Source organism: Macaca mulatta, chromosome 10, assembly GCF_049350105.2.
Source record: "Macaca mulatta isolate MMU2019108-1 chromosome 10, T2T-MMU8v2.0, whole genome shotgun sequence".
In the NCBI taxonomy this organism is placed as follows: domain Eukaryota; kingdom Metazoa; phylum Chordata; class Mammalia; order Primates; family Cercopithecidae; genus Macaca; species Macaca mulatta.
Window position 1 is genome coordinate 70,396,859 of NC_133415.1, and position 19,783 is coordinate 70,416,641.

A 19,783-nucleotide genomic window follows, 5' to 3' on the forward strand; every position below is an offset into this window, starting at 1 on the left:
ATTATAGGCATGAGCCACTGCATTTGGCCTAGAGATGTAGTTCTTAACCTTCCTTACATTGGACCCGTATGGGGCTTTAGGGGTGGGTAGGGATAGGTGGTTCAGTGCTCTGTTAACAAACTTTGATTAGAGAGAGGCCTAATTAAGAGAGTTTAAGGGCTCTTGTCTTTGTCTCCTTCTTGTTTAGATTATTGTTAAGTCCCTAACTAAGCAAGTTATGTGTCCTTGTAGGGAAACCATTTTATTCAGAGCCATTCTCTTGAGAAAGTTCTTGGGTATTTGATTAAAAGACAGAGACCACTAGGAATTCTAATAGAGAGTCATGAATGTGCTGTCACTTAGCTTTCAGAGACACCCTGAGCTGCACTCTAGCGGGTGAGAGGATGTGAAGTGTTTGGTTAGGAATGGTATAGTTGGTGGTGGTTGTGGACATGTGAGCTGTAAGACGCCTCAACTTCAAATGTTGTTCAGAAGCAATCCAGCTTTCTGAGTTATTCTTATGAATTCCGGATTTGAAACAGTAACTTCCCAAATGGCAGGGGCTTTCTGACGGTTTGCAAAGAGGAACCTGGAGGGACTTTGTCCCTGACACCTTCTGGGTTATTAGCTCCAGATCAAAAGAATTCCTGGTTTTAGAAAGAAGTTCTTGAAAAGAAGAGGGGAGGTGACTTGGTGAAGCCTCTTTGGGGACATGAGCTATTTTTAGGGCTTTTGGCAGGAAAAGGGCTTTTGAAAATGGAGATAAGGCATGGTATTAAAAAGGCTTACATTGGAGAAAAAAGTTATAAAACTCCATACAGTTAGGGCAATAGTTTTGTTTTTTACTAGGACAGCATCAGTTTATATGGAGTATTTTTATAACGTAAGCAAGGTCTCTTGATATTTTAATAATTAACAACTGGATTTTATTTTCTACTATAGGTGCAGGTTATCATTCTGAATCCAAAGCCAAGGAATATAAACATGTATGCAAACGAGCTTGTCAGAAGGTACGAACACAATGTGTATGATCTAAACATTTCAGTTTTGAACATAAAGCAATTTTACCTTGAAATTTAACATTTAAAAGTTTCGTTTCTAGGACAGTCTTGTGGTTTGGACTATGAAATTATTTTGCTCGTTTTTGTAGGGGATCGTTTTGTGTTGTTTTGTGTTTTTCTCCACATGATGCTTAGCTCTTTCCCCTCTTTCCCAGATTAAAGTCTGTATTTTTGTAATTGTGGGCACACAATCGTATCTCTTTTAATCGTTGCAATGATGTTGAACTTCTGTAGACAGAAGGATAGAGAAAACAGCTTAAAGGCAGTCAATGTGTTTTTCCATGAAGGGAAAAAAATAATGGGTGCTTTTTTAAGAGAGATTATCCTATACTTTTTCATTCTGTTTTTCATGACATAGTTTGTATCATAGCAAGTTCATTGTCATTCCAGAGTTCAGCTTTGCCCTTGTACTCAGTTGTGCTTTTTTCCCATTGGTTTTTGAGGTTTTGCTAAATTGTTGAATATTTAATGTGGAGACAGGAATGGACTCAGAAGAAATGTTTGTTTTTATTTTGATTCTTACTGGTCTTGTAGGCAAACCTTCCATGACTTTTTATGCAAACAGAATCTAGTTGAGTAATGTATATCAAGTAAATATGGGTCTCTCTCTGCTCTTTTCATTGATATTTACATAACATTAAAAAGAAGATTACACTTTGTCAGAGAGTCAAGCTTTTTCTTATGAATGAAGTCCTATAAATAAGAATATTTTGTTACAGGGATTTTGTTCTTTTGAAATTTATAATAATAAAGCTAAAAGTTCTCTAAGCTATTTTATATTTTTTCTTATTTTTCAAAGTGTGAAATTTTTCTATCATCTGAAAATAAATGGGTTTTATATAACTATAGTCCTAGAAATCTAATACATTTGAATTGTATACTTAGCCTTTTTAATATTTACAGTGAATAAACTTCTTAAAAGTTTAGGAATTCAGTTCTTAGTTTTTGAGCTTTCTCTTTGTTGACTAAATTGGAATGTTAATAATTCATTTATAAATGACTTTCCCTTCTCTCTCTTTTCCTCTCCTAATTTATGCTCAAGACCAGGTGATTTTATAGAGCTTTACTCTGTGTAGTTTATATTACAAAATAATATGATATATCTTGATTTAGAATTTACATTGTAGTATCCAAAATGTTTTTGTCAAATGTATGCTTTTATCCTCAGATTCTGGCATGCCCCTGTGACTGAGAGTCACTTCTTTTTAGGTATGGAGAGCATTAACAGTGGGAGGAGAAATGATTAGTTTGTGATTTAGTTATCTATATAAAATATGAATTGTCAGGATATTTGAACCAAACTGGGTCATACAATTTCTGTGGCTATTTTGAATTGCCTTACAATGAATGAAGCTTACTAAATTCCTTGTACTTTTCATTTAATAGTTAGATTTTATTGTTTTAATTTGAATAATATTAAGTGAGCCATATTACCAATTAACCTAGATATAAACACTTGCTTGTTTTAAATCTGAGTAGTTTATGCCTTAAAGTATGGAATGGAACTAGTGGTCAATTTTTATTAATCTGAGTGTCTCCCATACTTCTTTAAGCTTTTGGAAAGTTTGAGAAGTTGGGATTTTGCAATGAATAATCTCTCCCCTTGGTTTCATAGGCAATTGAAAAGCTGCAGGCTGGTGCTCTTGCAACTGACGCAGTGACTGCAGCACTGGTGGAACTTGAGGTATTTCTTTTCTCTGTTTTATTTAAAATATTTGTGAGTTTATCTTTCTTGTTCTTAAATGACATGAAACTGTTAAGTTAGTCAACCATAAATTATATGACCAGTGTTTCTCACCAGTATTAGCAAAGTTATAAAGAAGCCTATGATATTGTTTTTTTCATTGGTGACTTTTCTGAGTAATATAAAAGTTGGTTAAATTCCTTTCTCTTTTCTTTTTTCTTTTTTCTTTTTTTTTTTTTAATGAGATTCATGAATACAAAAGTTAATGATTGGATGCTTAAGTTTCACGTTTTCAGTAGGAAAATCCTTGAAGTTAACCCCCCAAAAGTGATGTATGTTCTGTTGGTTTAAAATAAAAAAAAATTTCAACTGTCTAGAAGTGCCTAAAGCAGAAGGGGAAGATTCTTCGTGATCCTAACAGATACATACTGTGAAATTGTGTGCTGTGACGTGTGTCTTGTCCCAGTGTTATGGTTAGGTTTGTCCACAGTTTACTATGGACATCAAAGAATTGAGTGGGGAGGCTCTCACTTTTGCCATAATTTTTTATACTCTAGAGAGAGGCTCTCTCAGTTCTCTTGATTTGGAACTTTGATGAATTTGTGCAAGGGATATTGAGGGCTTCAGAAGATTGACTTGCTGCTTAAACTTGGAGAAGATAGATTTGTGTCAATCAATTGAGAGGATTATTGTGAAAAATATTTTTCCGGTTGAGAATACTACTTAGGGAATCAAGTAAGACATGATGACAAAAACAATGATGAGTTTGAGGGAGGAGATGATAGTTAAAGTTAACATTTCCAGGTTGACTGGGTTGTGGCCCTTGTATTTGGGCTCTCATGCCAACACACGTACCCTTTCATGCCTTTCCTTGTGAAAATTGCCCAGGTGTTTACCAAAGGTCTCGCCGTGTTTTCTGTATATTCTCATGCTTAATTGTGGACCTGAGCTTTTGATCATGCTTTGTAGATTTTAATTTCTCTTGGTTGTGTCATATTGGTCCTAATGTAGTCAAGAAAGGTGAAAGTATATGGTGGGCACCTACTTCTATTGAATCTGACATGGGGATGTGTGATGCCCTCCTAATAGGACTGATACCATTTCATACCAGCTCTACCAGTCATTAGCCATGTGTCCCTGGGTGTGGCACAGTCTGTCCTTGACTCGGTTTCCCTATTTATAATATAAGGATAATAATTCCCACTTCATAGAGTTGTGAAGATTAACTGAATTAGTATATGAATGATATATGACAATCTCTTAAAACAGTATGTGGTACGTAGTAAGCACCCCATAACTGTTAGCAATTATTACAGTTACGAGATGCTTTGGAAATGGTATGTATGAGGTGAATATTTATAGTAACTATTAATGACAATTTTTACAGCATCAAAGAGAGGTTAACTATATGTTAAGGATAAGAGGAGAAAAATGACATAAGAAAGAAGATAGATGTATTTACCACCAAATGTTACCTTTACTCAAAACAGACACACAAAGAGGGCTTAATCTAACTTAACTAATTCAATTGTTAGTTGAAAATTACTTGCATAGAGTCAGTGTAGGTCTCGGAGAGAAAAGCTGGAGAATATACTAGAATGGCAATTATGAATGCAAAACTGAATAAAGTAAAGCTTCTCTTTTCATCTTAGAATAACTTTACTTTTCCTAAGTCATACTTATATATCATGTTTAATATTTCATTCTATTTTCCCTTAGTGTTAAATCCTACTTTTAAGGGGTTTACTTATTTATACTTAAAAATGATAAAAATACATTTTGAAATAATGAATTTCTCCTGAGTAAGTGGACTTACAGTTTCGAATAACCTGTGTTTTTTTTTTAAGAGTGTGGATATGAATTTAAAGGAAAAAAAATTCTTGTTCTATTATTTTTGATTGGAATAAGTCATAAGGATAATGGTAGCATAGAATTCTTCCCCAAGTGACTTTAGTGCATCCCACACTTCAACTTTTAGTTATTTTATTTTTTTATCTATCTCTCTCTCTATATATATATTTGAGATGAATTCTCACTCTGTAGCCCAAGCTGGAGTGCAGTGGTGCGATCTTGGCTCACTGCAACCTCCGCCTCCCACGCTCAAGCAATTCTTGTGCCTCAGCCTCCCGAGTAGCTGGGACTACAGGCATGCACCACCACACCCGGCTAATTTTTGTTTTTTTTTTTAGTAGGGACAAGGTTTCACCATGTTGAACAGGGTGGTCTTGAACTCCTGAGCTCAGGTGATCCACCCACCTTGGCCTCCCAAAGTGCTGCAGTTAAGGCGTGAACCACCCTGCCTGGCTTCAACTTTTAATTATTAATGTGTGGAAGAATTTCAATTAATTATCTTTAACAATTAATTTTTCTATGGACTCTTTGATTGAAATATATGTTAATACTTCAAGGCTTACACTAACTGGAAGAATTTTCCTAAATCTTAAGAATTACATTGGAAATCATGCTTATACTGCCCCCTGCAGTTTCTCTCACCTTGCATAATTGTGATTCATTACCTTGAAACAGGATAGGTTTTCAGATGGAGTTCAGTTGGGAAAGTATTGTAATAGCTTGGGTCAATGGAAAGATGTGTAAGAAGATTGGATTCTAATATCTGCTGTACTTCGAGAAATATAAGTAGCAGTATTGAGTCCTTTCAGAATACTGAAAAGTGCTGAGAAAAATTCTGGAGAGCCTTCTTTATTATGTTTAATTTGAGAATAAACACTTTTCTTTAATTTTGGTCAGTTTATTCAGTTAAGTCATGTCTGAATTATTGAACAGATGCAAACAGTCACTATTCTTTTTTTTTTAGACTTTGGGATATACTTTTTGATTTAAAAAATGATATTCTTGCCACTGAGCTTAAGGAAACAATAAATAAACATTTTAAAAACTTGCCTGTTATATTATTACTTAGGCAGATGTTGAAATTGATGTGAATTCCTTAAATACTAATTGTGGATTGAAGTGACTGAAACAGTTTAGTGGTCTTTATTGCCTAGAAAGAGTATCTGGCCGTATATTTTAAAAATGTGATAATTTGTATTTTCCCAAATGGTGAAAAAGTACACTGATCTTAGCTCCATGTGGTGGAGGAGGAAGAGACCAGGCAAAAGAAATTGTGTGTGTGTGTGTGTGTGTGTGTGTGTGTGTGTGTGTAAATACCACACACACACACTAAAGGGACTTACGCAGACATATCATTTTTTAGCTTTTCTTAGAAACTGATAATTTTGTGTTTTTATTTTTCTTCACCACCACTGCAGACTTGTGGTGTCATCTTAAGACTGTCGCTTCTGGACCCCAGAATGAGGTGTTTTCTTCATTTAAGTAAAGGAAGGGTGGGTGCAAAAATTCTAGCTATTAGACTGACCACCTTCTCCCTTTAGAGTTATGGGAGGGGTGGCGGCTGCTCCTGTATGAGAGGTTTTCTGCAGTGTGGAAATGCAAATGATATTACTCCAAAGTATATTTTGTTTGTCTTCAAAATGTAGGGAAGGAAATGGAAAGGTCAGTTTATAGATCATATTTTAATGATTTATTGGTAAATTGATTCATTCCTGTTGTTTCATATAGCTTTTTTGAGATTATCTTAATAACTGGTGAGAAAGTGAATTCTGTTCACTGGATGGTACAACTCTGGTTTCACTCACAGCAGAGAAGATTAATATTGTGAAAGAATTTGGTCTTCATATTTGGGACTATACATTTGGATGACAGTTGCTTTTTTGGCTGCTTTCAAAATAGTTTTGGATCAAGTAGTGACAGTGGATTTAAGATTCCAGAGCGTAATTTTGCATGTTTCACATGGTATAACTTCTGATGTGAATTTCTTTTTTGAGAAAATTGGATATAGAACTGGGTGAGTCATGATGCTACCATTTTCTTAGGATTGTTTCTAAAGTAGAAAGTGTTTCATGGATTCTGATAGAAAATGAACTATTTATAAAATAGTGCCTGAAGCTCCTTTTGTACACTGGTGTTTTTCTGAAAAGTACGAAGACCTGGTTTAAAAAAGTCTAATGAGTAATAATAGGTGAAATATGAATGACAGACTTGGGAGGTAATTTATAATCTTTCGTGAGAAAACCGATGAATTTGGCAGAGATTTTGAAGATCTTGTTGTAACCTTTGAGAAATTTTGGTTAATTCATTCAGAAAACTGATTATTTTTGTAGGTAGAATACTGTATATTAAGAATAGTGATGGGGCCAGGCACGGTGGCTCATGCCTGTAATCCCAGCACTTTGGGAGGCTGAAGCGGACGCATTATGAGGTCAGGAGTTCAAGACCAGCCTAGCCAATATGGTGAAACCCTGTCTCTAATAAAAATACAAAAATCAGCTGGGCGTGGTGGTGCGTTCCTGTAATCCTAGCTAGTTGGGAGACTGAGGCAGGAGAATTGCTTGAACCAGGACCTGGGAGGCAGAGGTTGCAGTGAGCCGAGATCGCGCCACTGCACTCCCGCCTGGGGCTGCGGAGTAAGACTCCGTCTAAAAAAAAAAAAAAAAAAATGATAGTAATAGCTTTTACATTTTATATAGTAAAAGGCAAATTATACAGATTCCTTTGTTAAAAATCTTTTGTTGAACGTATGTTATTAAAAATGGACTGTGAAGTTTTTTGTTCACTTGATTCATGCTTTAAAGCTCCCTATGGTCGGGGAAGATGCTAATTCATGCTTAAAACTCATTTATTGTCCAAATGCTTTAGTGTTTATAGAGCAGATTATATTGGGCCAAGTTTTTAGTCATTCTGTGAAAAACAGTTCATTGTCTTTGGATCTCTGTGTAATACAAATATTGCTTGCTTGTAAACTCTAGGGAAGTCCTTTAAGAATAACTTCGTATTCAGATGACTGATATTTTGGTATGTAAGAGAAAGAAAGTAGGTATTTTCATTATATACTTATATTATTATATATAATACTGTTGCACAGTTGTCTGTATCTCTACATTTTGTTGTTGTTGTTGTTGTTGAGACAGATTCTTGCTCTGTCACCCAGGCTGGAGTGCAGTAGTATGATCTTGGCTTACTGCAGTCTCTACCTCCTAGGTTCAAACAATTCTCATGCCTCAGCCTCCCAAGTAGCTGGGACTACAGGTGTGTGCCACCACGCCTGGCTAATTTTTTTGTGTTTTTAGTAGAGACGGGGTTTTGCCTTGTTGCCCAGGCTGGTCTTGAACTCCTGGCCTCAAGTGATTCACCTGCCTCGGCCTCCCAAAGTGCTGGGATTATAGGTGTGAGCCACTGTGCCCAGCCAGGTCTGCATTTCTTTAAGGCAGGCATCTCCAGAATGGGAATGTTGGTCACACTTGAGTAGTTCATTGTGAGTGGACCCCAGCCCAGGCCTCTTGTGCAGCTGCAGGAATAGGCCATATTCTCTTCCCTGGGCTTTATACTTCTGGCTGAAATTGTCTGTGTGCCTCAGGGAGATAGAAAAAACTTCTAAGGACTGCCAGTCCTTGAAATGCCTAGTGGTCGTGGAGATGGTGTGGCTTCCTGATGGCATATGGGCATACCTAGGATGGAAGGGGACATTGGGAAGGGCTGATACATTTCCGTTTTCCCTCATGAAACTTATAACAAGTTTTCTTGTGAGCAGATGCTTAACCACACCCTGCTCCCTACCCTACTTCAGTCATTTGGTTTTTATTGCAAAAAAGGAGGGGCGTCTGCTTTAAGGTCATTTCTGTTATTTGGGAAGTTTAAAATCATTTAAATAAACGAGCATCTCCAGTTTCCTATACATTTTTAATTTTGTAGAAATTATATTTTCATAAGCAGAGTGGTCCTTTGCTCTTTCCCCAGCACCCCCTACCCCCCAGTAGAGCTGACCACATTGGAAAGACAGCTTGATGCATTTAGCTCACATTTACGTAAGTGCTCATTAACTATGATGTGGCTGGTGAGTCTAATTTTAGACCTACCACCCTTGAAAATCTCATTTTTCTCTTCCATTGATAATATCTTTTATTCTCTGTTAGAGGGGGCGTGTTTCTATGTATGTGAAGGAGAAGATTTACCTTTTTTCTTTTGTAGTATTTACAGTGTTTTCCTTGCATGAAATTTGAGTTTTGACCTTAGGTGCTCTTTTTTCCTTTTTTTTTCTTAACTTGGTATTATTGATTATTTCAAAGACCCTATTTTGCCTGTCTGTTTAGGAGTATTCCCAGTGGTGCTTCAGTATTTCTGTGTATTCCAGCTGTTTATGGAGTCTTTATGTTTCTCTGCATTTTTTGTTTTATTTTTTGAGGTGTACACACACAGTTACACTTCATGGAGTTGCATCCAGCCAAGTATCCATGTTCTTCTTGTGAAGAGGCAGAGAAAATCACCTCTCCCAAGAATTTCCACCTTCTGAACAAGGGAAATGTGTCCTGAAGAGCTGTACGCAGATGGGAGGCAACTTGTTTGCTTGTTCTGCTGCTAGAGCATTGATTTAATTAGAAGACAGGCTGTGGGTGGCCATGTGCAGACAAAGAAGCACCAGACAGAGCCCATTTAGCCTGGGACAGTAAAAGTAAGTTACGCTCTTTTTAAAACACTTTTTTGAGTACTGATGCTGATTCTTGCCTTTAGTACTAAGGGGCAACTTGTAACTTACTGTTTGTGTTTACACATAGATACATCTGTTCTTTTTCTGAGACCCTAGAAATGACACATGCTCTCTAGCACAAAGTACCTGCTTAATGGAAAAGCAGTGATTTCTTCCCCAACCACCTTTTTTTTTTTTTTTTTAAGAATAAAAAGAAAACAGAATCAGTGATTACATTCTAGATTAATTTTACACTGTAGCAAACCTGGTGTCAGCTTTTGACCAAGTCAAAACACTTGAGTATAGAGCTTGTCATGCTTTTACTTTGTAGTAATGGGAACATGAAGAACTGTTTTAGCCTTTCCAGCCATTTCTTGATGAGGTATGTGGATCTCATCAGATATATTCATTCTGGCTGAATCTAGTAGAAGAGAGGGTCCAAGATCAGACCTAGCAATTCCTGAGGAGCATGAAACTCTATATGTGTGCCCTTGTTTTTCTCTGGGAGTTGTTACTCTCAAAAATATACTTCATTTTGGAATTCTGTTTTGAGCTACCGAAAACCACATATGGTAGTGTGGTGGAGTTAGTGGAAATCCTGTGTTTTGACTATATGGAAGCAATTTAGACTTTTGGATTTTTGAGTGTAAAATGTCTTCTAGTCCTATATTAATAGGGATATTACACAAAAGGGATTTAATTAGATTCATTGGTCTTAGAATTTATAGTGTTGTGATTTTTGAATCATTCTGTGTGTGTGCGTGTATGTGTGTGTGTGTATTTGTGTTTGTTTGGATCTATATCATTTGCGGCATTAGGTTTATACCTTAACATCTACTGTTTTTGTTTGTTTTGCTCTTGGTAATGAAGGAGGTAGGCTAATAAGATTTTTCTATGTTTGGAAAATCACAGGCTGGTATGATGGTGTTTAATTTCAAAGACTACCTTTTGATTTTAAGTTTTTTTCCATCTCTCAAATCTACCCCTTTATTCAGAATCTGGAAAAGAAAGAGGAAGAAACTTAAGTTACATAATTTTTAAGATTCTCATCAAGATTCTAAATCTTGCTCTCCTCTCTCTCTTTCATGTGTTCTTTACCTAAGTGTTAGAATAATGAAGGATTGTACCTTACTATAGAAATCAGCTTAAAGTTGAATCTTAGACATACCAGTTGACAAAAGTTCTTTGGCCATTCCCCTTGCCAGGCATATTTTACTGGCAGTCATTCTCGCTCAGGGTCCAGCCTCCTGCATGGTGTACACATTTCCTGACAGTTCATGACATGCATGTAGTGTAACATAGGGCATCAGCACTGTAACACATTCAGAGTGGGGAATTTATTTACGTTTCCCTTTTCTGGAGTATGTGCAAATGTTAGCGACATTTTCTAGTGGGTTGGAAGTCTTTTTGTTAAAAAAAGCTTAGTAGAGGACTTAAAAGTTACCATTATTCCTCTTTCCTCTCCAGTTCTGACCATGTCATTTGATAAAAGGATGGTTTAAATTATTATATAATTCCATGGTCTGTTAGGTTCTTTTTGAGTGATTTTATTGTCAATATGGTTAAAAGGTATACTTATTTAGGTTGAAGGGAAGTATAAGTGGCTGCCAAATTTGGTGGTACTGGAGAAACAGCTACATTTGTCTTTTCTATTGTAGCTCTTGTGGAAAGGACAATTTCAGGTACTGTGTGTGCTAACCTCTTCCTGGACATCATAAATAATCCAAGTAAAACAAAGTTTAAAACTATTTCAGATGTGAAAGCTTATTGAAGCCAATATTTTGGCTTAGAGATTTGTGTTATGTTTTTGACAAGTAACTGTACTGGAATTCTGTGACTTTCAATTTAAAAAAATGTGAAAAACTGTTGTGATGTCATTTTTCTGCTTAATTATGTTATATGTGTCTTTGTAAATTAGGCAGATTAGTAATAGGAAGGAGGTGAGTGCAGATGTGCAGTGCCTTTTTATGAAAATATTTTAAATAATAAAAATATTGTTGAGCTCATAGTGGGCAGTGCAAGAAAAAGTAAAAAAAAATTTCCATTTTTGGATAGAATATTTTATGTCAGATTAACAAATGCTCTAATGAACAAATATTAACATTGGTTCAATTTTTTCTGACATTTCCAGAAAAGCTTGGGCACTTTTAAGAAGATCATAAAAAGCCTTAGTTTCTACTACATATGTTGCTGTGTGAGGGTTTTTTTTTTTTAAATAAAATATGTTGTCTTTTATAAATTGAATAGTTAAAAAAAATGAACTGTCACAGAAACTAAAACCTGATATTCAGCATACTGTATTTGACTCAAGTGTTCACAGAATGTGATGCAAACAAATGTTCTCTCAACTTACATCCAGGATAGCTAAAATATCACTTTAACACATGTTAAAAGTAGAGTGCTCGAGCTATTTGGCTAGATATAATTCCAGGCTGTCTAAGTTGAGTAATTTCCTCAAACATTCCAACTTTGATCAACTACAGCAAGGACCTTTAGCATGTCTGTAAAGCAGCCAGTGCATCTGTAAATATGTCCTGAGATAGGGAGAAAAGAGAGAATGCCAAAAAAGAAAGAATACCTTGTCGTTTAGGAGCAGTTACAGAATAAAAATGGAAAGTTTTTTGTTTCCTTAGGAACTGTTTTTAGATAATTGAGCCTCAGATTTCCAAGTATGCCCTGTGGTTCTGTATTAATGAAGGAAAGATACTTCATTTGGACCCAATAAAAGTGCTTTGTGGCTAACCCTGCTGAAACTTATTGGTTAAAGTTCATTAATTCTTGAACTTTTTACACTTTATAAATGTAATATTAATTGGCTACAACCTCAAACATAATAATATATAGCTCACTAAAGCATGTCTTAATTGTTTATAATTGGCCAGTATTTGGGTGAAAATGTTCTTATGTGACTGAGAATAAGTCTAAGAACAGGAAGCATCACTACAGAAATAATCTCATGTGCCTTTTCTTCAATACATGGCTGAAAATAGGCTTTCTGGCTTTAATTTTCAGTGATCCGAAAATGAATTTGCAAGTATCTACTAATTTTCCTATACAAGCATTAACTTAAGAGTGTTTATAATGGCAAATCACCCTCTGCTGTATGGGAACTGCATGTTTTCTGTGTTTTTGGCACAACATATTCATATTCACATGGATATAATAACTTCCCTGGAAATATTTTAAGCTGTAGTTAGCAACTACTTGCAAACTGGATATTAAATTGGATGTTAAGTCTAGCTTGTTTCTGACCTTGCTTTCTGTGGTCCCATGATAACAAATAATGTGACTTCCAATTAGCTCCAGTTATGAAAACTCTGTTTTTAGATCAATCTCGTACCAAAACTTAGAAGGAATTAATAATCCTCTTGTGGCTTCTATGTTGCAGATCTCTATTATTGTCCATATTCTCTAATTACTTTGTCATGGAAAGCAAAGTTAACACAGTTAAATTTATTACTAATAAAAAATGTTTTGCCATAGTTTTACCTCCTTTTCATGAGCATTTTTTCCAGAACTGAACAAAGTGCAGTATAATTGATAGATTTACATCCTTCAAGCCCATCCTCTATATCCTAAAATAAGTGCAGAGAAATGGTGAATGGGCACGCTGGGAGAGAAGATGGAAGGGCAAGTCCTGGGTCTAGTTATTTTAATTTCCTGGGCAGGGTACTTGAACAGATAATGTGAGTTGGTTATCTTGTTACTGTATCTATGTTTACCAGATAATTTTTCTTCTGTAAACCCTGTCCATTTGAATGCCAGGATTTCTTCAAAATTTAATACTTATTTTATGTCATGTGCCTACTTTCTTGATCTTGAAGTCATTAACGTTCATAGTGGCAATGGAAGAGTCAACTTTTGCCTATGTGGGGGCTGGTTATCTAATTTATAGACAGATTCTTATTATCCTGTAATTATTTTACCTGATTATATCTTTGCCATTTTTGCACGTTACCTGAACATTATAGCCCCACCTCCCATGCACTTCTGTGTATGAGGAATGTGTGTGTGTGTGTGTGTGTTTGCTACAAATTACTGGTTCTAAAAAGAATGTCATGTTTTATCTTGATAGGCAGTCTACCACTGGGTAAAGTTGTAGATGAAGTTGTCTATACTAATGATATTTGAGAAAATTACCATGATATTTTATTAGTTTTCTGGTATTTGAGAAAAATACCATGACTTCCTATGGACTCTGAGTAGAAAGTTCATCTGACTCATTTTGGAGAAGGAAAAAGGTATTACAAATTTTGTTTGTTATAATCAGAAGATATGCAGCATTTCTGACCACTAATCTGGCTCTTTTTAGTAAAGGTGAGTGGACACTTGGTAGACTGCAGTACAGGTTACTTCCATATTAGTTGTTTCTTTAAGTAGCAAGAGGTAATTGAATATTTTAAATATTTAAGCATGATAATAAAATTTGTTGTTAGGACTGTCATTTGTGTCAGAGAGCTACTTTCCCTGAAGCCTGAATTGTATGGAAAACTGAAGACTTATGCAAGTTTAGATTTTGCACTGGAGAAGCTTGCATCTGGACCTTCTTTTAATCTTACAAAGTGATGTAGGCCAGAGATTGCAAAAGAGACATTTTACAAATGCGTGTTGATTGGCCCATAGACTAGCTTTTAAAACTTGGAATTTGTTGTCAACATGTAAAAATGAGGAGACTAATATAAGCATCTGGACTTCTAAATTCTCGTGACAAAAATGAGATCTGGCCACATGGAGCATGCATTCTCTCAGGCCTACAATCTGCCAGAGCTGAGTGACAGCTGGTTCTTTTGAGTGTAGGAGCTTGTGTAGCACTGTACTTCATTTTAAGGTACAGCTGGAAATAAGTCTTGGACAGAGATGCCAACTTTTGTCTTGTTGCAAGGGCCAGGGAAATGAATGTATGGTTTAATGCTCATTAATTTAATGGTCTAGAGGTTGCAAATTGTTGTAATAGGGATTTCTACCAAACTAATAATAAAGCTGGAATGAGCTTTGATTTAATTTTTCAGAATAGGAATTGGACTTAAATATTAACTTATTATTTTGAAAATGAACTTCAAATCAAACTAGACTTTTCAAAAAACTTCCTCATTGAAACAATTTGAACTAACAGCAAAGTATATCACTCCAAAGAATTTTGACCTGTAGCCAAAGCAGATCCAAAACCTCTGTGACCCAAATAAGGTTGAACCAAATTGTTTCTCTATTTACCTCTAGTCCCAGGAGTGAAATACTGTTTTTACTGTTTGTGATGAAGGAACATACTGTAAGTCCAAGCATACTACACTGATATTCACACTTTGTCTTGATAACTTCCTAAAGGATATTAAGCTTCCAATGTCATTTATCTTATCTTGATTGCATTACATCTTAATGGAAGACATAAGGAAAATCCCTGGTGTGTGCATAGTATGTATGGCTGTATTTGTGATGATTGCCCAGAAAGGTTTCTATGTCTTATTTACCATTGACTGTCTCCCATTTTATTAACTTTTCTCCAGTCCATCTAATTTTTTTCCAGGGTTGAATCCTAGCCCCAGAGTGGTTAGCTTTTGTAGCCTCTCATGGATCATTTGTAGCTTTTTTACTCCCAATATCCTCTGTGCTGTTGCGATAGATGCCTTTATAAGCCCCCTCAAGATGTGGTTCATGGAGAATGTGAAGTTAAGCAGTTGATGAATTCATTTAAATTGGAGTTCCTCAAGGTGAGGGCTGGATTAGAATTGTTGGAGGTAGCTTATTTTAAAAAATGATGATTCCCTAGCTTTCAACTCACATGACCTGGATCAGAATCTTTGGGGATGGGAGTCTGGAAATTTTAATTCTTTGACTCTTGAAAAAAAACTTTGTGAGTTAATTGTGGATACATGCAGGCATAAGAAATAATACAGAGAGATCCTTTGGACCCTTTAATTCACAATGGTAACAGGTTTTTAAAAATTTGCAATCTTATTTTGAGAATTTTATAGTCTCAAAACTTTTGTGTGTGTATAGTATACATATGGAAAACTATACACATTTATTTTAAGGGGACAGCTCCATGAATCTTTTTCAGAGTGAACGTAGCCCTGTGTCACTAGCACCCAGATCAACAAACGGAACATTTCTGCCCTCCAGAAGGCCCCCTGTGCCCCCTTCAGTCACCTCAGGGTAACACCTGTCCTGACCTCTATTGCCATATGTTAGTCTTGCCTGTTCTAGAACTTCACGTAAATGGAATAATATATTATGTATTCTTTTGTGTCTGCCTTTTTTAATTGAAGTGAAATTCTTATAATAGAAAATGAGGCATTTTAAAATGCATAATCCCATGGCATTAAAATGTTCACAGTGTTGTGTAACTACCACTTCCAGTTCCAAACTTGTTTATCTCCCCAAAGGAAGCCTCATACTCATCAAGCAGTTGCTCTTCATTCTTTTATCCTTTCCCCCTTGTTGACCACCAATCTGCTTTCTGTCCATGGATTTCCCTCTTCTGGATATTTTATATAAATGAAATCATGCCATTTATGTGGCCTTTGTCTGACTTTTTTCACTTAGAATAATGTTTTTGAAGTTTGTTCACAGTGTAGCATGTATCAGTAGTTCATTTTTTGGGGGAGCAGTATTCAACATTATTCATGTATCTGTCACAGTTTGTTTCATTCCAAATCCATTCATCTGTTGATGGACATTTGAGTTGTTTCTATCTTTTGGCGATTGCACGTAGTGTTGCTGGGAATACTCTTATATAAATATTAGAGTAACTTTTTTCAATTCTTTTGGGTATATACCTAGAAGTAAAATTGCTAGGTCATATGATAATTAATTCTATGTTTAACTTTTTTTTTTTTTTGAGACGGAGTTTCGCTCTTGTTGCCCAGGCTGGAGCAATGGCACCATCTCAGTTCACTGCAACCTCCGCCTCCCAGGTTCAAGCGATTCTCCTGCCTCAGCCTCCCGAGTAGCTGGGATTACAGGTGCCCACCACCATGCCCGGCTAATTTTTAAAAATATTTTCAGTAGAGATGGGGTTTCACCATGTTGGCCAGGCTGGTTTCGAACTCCTGACCTCAAGTGATCCGCCTGCCTCAGCCTCCCAAAGTGCTAGGAATACAGGCATGAGCCACCGCGCCTGGCCTTTGTTTAACTTTTTGTTGAACCTTTTTCCATGGCAACTGAACAAACCCTTTTTGCATTTCCAGCAGCAATATGCAAGGTTATTATTTTTCTACATCTCTGTCAGCACTTGTTATTTTCTGTTTTTGTCATCATAGCTGTCCTTGTGGATGTGAAGTAAAATCTTTGTGGTTTTGGTTTTCATTTTTCTGATGGCAATGATGTTGAATATATTAACATGTGCCTGTAGCCATTTGTGTATTTTTTTGGTAGAAATGTTTACTTAAGTCTGTTCAAGTCTTTTGCCCATTTTCAAATTGCCTTTTTTGGGTTGTTATTGAAATTTGGAGATCTTTATATAGTCTAGATACTAGACTGTTGTACTTTTCTGTAAGTCTGAAATTGTGTCCAAAAAAAAAAAAAAGGAAAAATAAATTGTAACTACTGCTATAGTTTTCTTTTTAATAAAAGCCCTCTGACCATCCCCAGTACTCTCATCACTTACCTGTTTTATTTTTTCACTCTCTTGTTTACTTCTGATATGTTATCTAATGTATTTAATTTCTTATTGTTTGTCTCCCTTGGCTAGAATTGAGGCTTCATGTAGGTAAGAATGTTTTTCTGTTTCATCCACTGCTATACCCTCATGGTTTCGATCAAGGATTGGCCAACTATGGCCTGAAAGCCAAATCTGGGCAGATGCCTGGTTTTGAATGGCCTGCAAACTAAGAATTATTTTCACTTTTTTAAATGGTTGAAACAAAATCAAAAGAAGAATAATATTTCATGACACCAGAAAAGTATATGAAATTTGTATCTCAGTATCCATATATGAAGTTTTATTGGAACACAGCCATGCTTATTCATTTGTGTATTTTCTCTGGCTGCTTTTGTGCTACAGTTGCAGAGCTCAGTAGTAGCATTGTCTGTGTGGCCCACGAAGCCTGAACTAGTTGATATATCTTGCCTTTTACAGAAAAGATTTGCCTGGTACGTTGGTGCCCAAAAAATCTTTGTTGAATTAATGACTCTTAACCTATACTACCACAGAGGAATCTAAATTGGAAATCTTTTAACCATTCAGTTCTTGAAAATTTGAACTTAATTGGCTGCTAAACAACAAAAAAAATCCCCCAATGATTTTTTTTGATCAGTAATACAGTTTCATTGGCCTCCATTCATCTTGGAAATGAAAACTGATGTTGAGATACCAGAAAATTAGTAATTCTTAGAGTAGTGCTAGCTAAGATAGGCATATTATACAAGTTTTACTAGTGTTAGTTTGAAAAAGAGTATAATGACATGGAGTACCTATCCTGTTTTTGTAACTCTTTTAAAAAGATGCAAGAAAGTTCATTTCAAAAGCTTTTCCCCCACCTTTCTCGGGTTTTGAAGGTTAAAATACCTGCTTATCAATGAAGTTAGTAATTAAAATGATTTTTTTTTTTTTTTTTTTTTTTTTTGAGACAGTCTCACTCTGTCGCCCAGCTGGAGTGTGCAGTGGTGCAGTCTTGGCTCATTATAGCCTTTACCTCCCAGGTTCAAGGTTCAAGTGATTCTCCTGCCTCAGCCTCCTGAGTAGCTGAGATTACAGGCACCCGCCACCACGCCTGGCTAATTTTTGTATTTTTAGTGGAGATGGCATTTCATCATGTTGGCTGGACTGGTCACAAACTCAATTAAAATGATTTTGATAGGACACTCAATTTTCAACAAGAGTTATATATTCTACTTTATTTCATGTATCTAATGATGTGTTTGTTGAATTTGCACTTGACCGACAGAGTGTGAGTACTAACATATTAGTAATTTCCTGTTAATGTCTGACTTCTTCTTAAGGGAAGATTGGAAATTGAATAAACATAAATCATCTTATATAAAAATGATTTTATAATGTGCCAGTCTAGTTTTTGTACAACATTTGAAAACTAAATTGTTTGCATCTGTAAGAGCTATTAATAGAGGTCTCATAATAGATCCTCAGATGTACAGTATACCTGGAGCCTTGCAAACAGTTCTTATATTATTTTATGCTTTCAGCGAAGGACATTTAATGGGTAATACAAGTTGTGGTTTATAGCGAAAGAGTAATACTTTGCAGATCTTTGCCTTGGCTTGGGGTTCCAAAATTTCATTAATAGGAAAGGGTTTCCATGTCGTTGTGGGAGAGTAGCTCCTGACTTGCTTCTTGGCCTTTCTGCCCTCTCTTTGCTGCATTGATTAGTCGAAGAGTGTCTCACTTTTTAAAGCCGTGTCTCCTTGAAAAGTTATGAGTAAACTTAAAATATATTTTGCTTTTAGAATTCCAGTTTTTAGAAACAGAAAATACTGTTGCATAAGTTTGTTTAATTTCTCTTGTTTTAATCATGAAAAGATTAGATTCTTAACACTCCGCTGCATTTTCCTGACATTTCTCTATAGGAGCAATCTGTAAGAATTAATAAGTATCAGCTTGCTTAAGAGGTTATAGCTCACAATAATTACTCTATTTATATCTAGTCACAATTAACTGCTATTCATTCATTCTGCAAATACTTATTGATTACCTACCTGCCATGTGCCAGGCATTGCCTTGCATATTGGGATATAGTACCTAAAAAGACAAATTCTTATATTTAAGGGGCTTACATTCTATTTGGAGAGGTAGACAAACAAAAATTATGTATAATGTTAGATAGTGGAAAGTGCCATAAAGAAGAATAAAATAGAGATAAGAGAATGGTTGGGAATGGCTGGGGAAATGCTATTCTAGATAAGTCAGTAAGGGAAGGACTCTCTGATAAAGCTGGGTTTTGAACAGAGACATGAATGAAATGGGGAGAGAGCCATATGAAGATGTTGGGGAAGGGAGTTCTTGTTCAGGGGGTAAAGTACCCCACTGTCCCTTCATATTCCACTTCATTCTTCTTTGTAATACTAATCACCGTGGGACCTCAGGTATTCATGCATACATGTACATGCATCTTTACACACATACACACACACACACGCGCACACACACACACATGCAGTCTATGTTTATGGGCCCTCTTCTTTCACTAGAATCTCTCACCAAGCTCAGCATCTCAAAGGAATGAATGAATAATAGATGCAACAGCCCTGAGGTAGGGGTGTTCTTGGTTTGCTCAGGGAATCGCAGTGTGGGTTGGAGTGTGGTAAGGGAGAGGAATGCGGGGAGTAAGTTGGAAGAGGGAGAGAAGGGTCAGATCATGTAGGGCCATGTAAATGTTGAAAATTAGGACTTTGGATTTTATTCTAAGTGTGATGGGAAAGTATTGTAGGTTTATGAACAGAAGAGTGACAGAGTCTGACAGATTTTAAAAGGATCACTGGCTACTTAGTGGACATGATTATTAATTATGCAAAATGAGTTACATCAGAAGATCAGATGACCACTTAAAATATTTATGTATATTATTT

At 36.0% G+C, this 19,783-nt stretch overlaps 1 protein-coding gene across 12 annotated transcripts in view; it reads left to right on the forward strand.

Annotated features, from left to right (window-relative positions):
* The window catches only part of TASP1 (taspase 1), a 400,343-nt gene that overhangs the window by 13,456 nt on the left and 367,104 nt on the right, over nucleotides 1-19,783 (forward strand). For 10 of the 12 annotated variants that reach the window (XR_001447603.3, XM_077951190.1, XM_077951189.1 and 7 more), the window contains exons 3-4: nucleotides 922-989; nucleotides 2,656-2,724. Coding sequence is in view for 9 of the 12 variants with exons in the window: in XM_077951190.1 (XP_077807316.1) it covers nucleotides 922-989; nucleotides 2,656-2,724 (137 nt within the window). In the remaining 3 variants the exon portion in view is untranslated. Of the gene's footprint in view, nucleotides 1-921; nucleotides 990-2,655; nucleotides 2,725-8,983; nucleotides 9,251-19,783 lie in introns of those variants that run through there. The other 2 variants (XM_077951196.1, XM_077951198.1) reach the window with 1 other exon arrangement.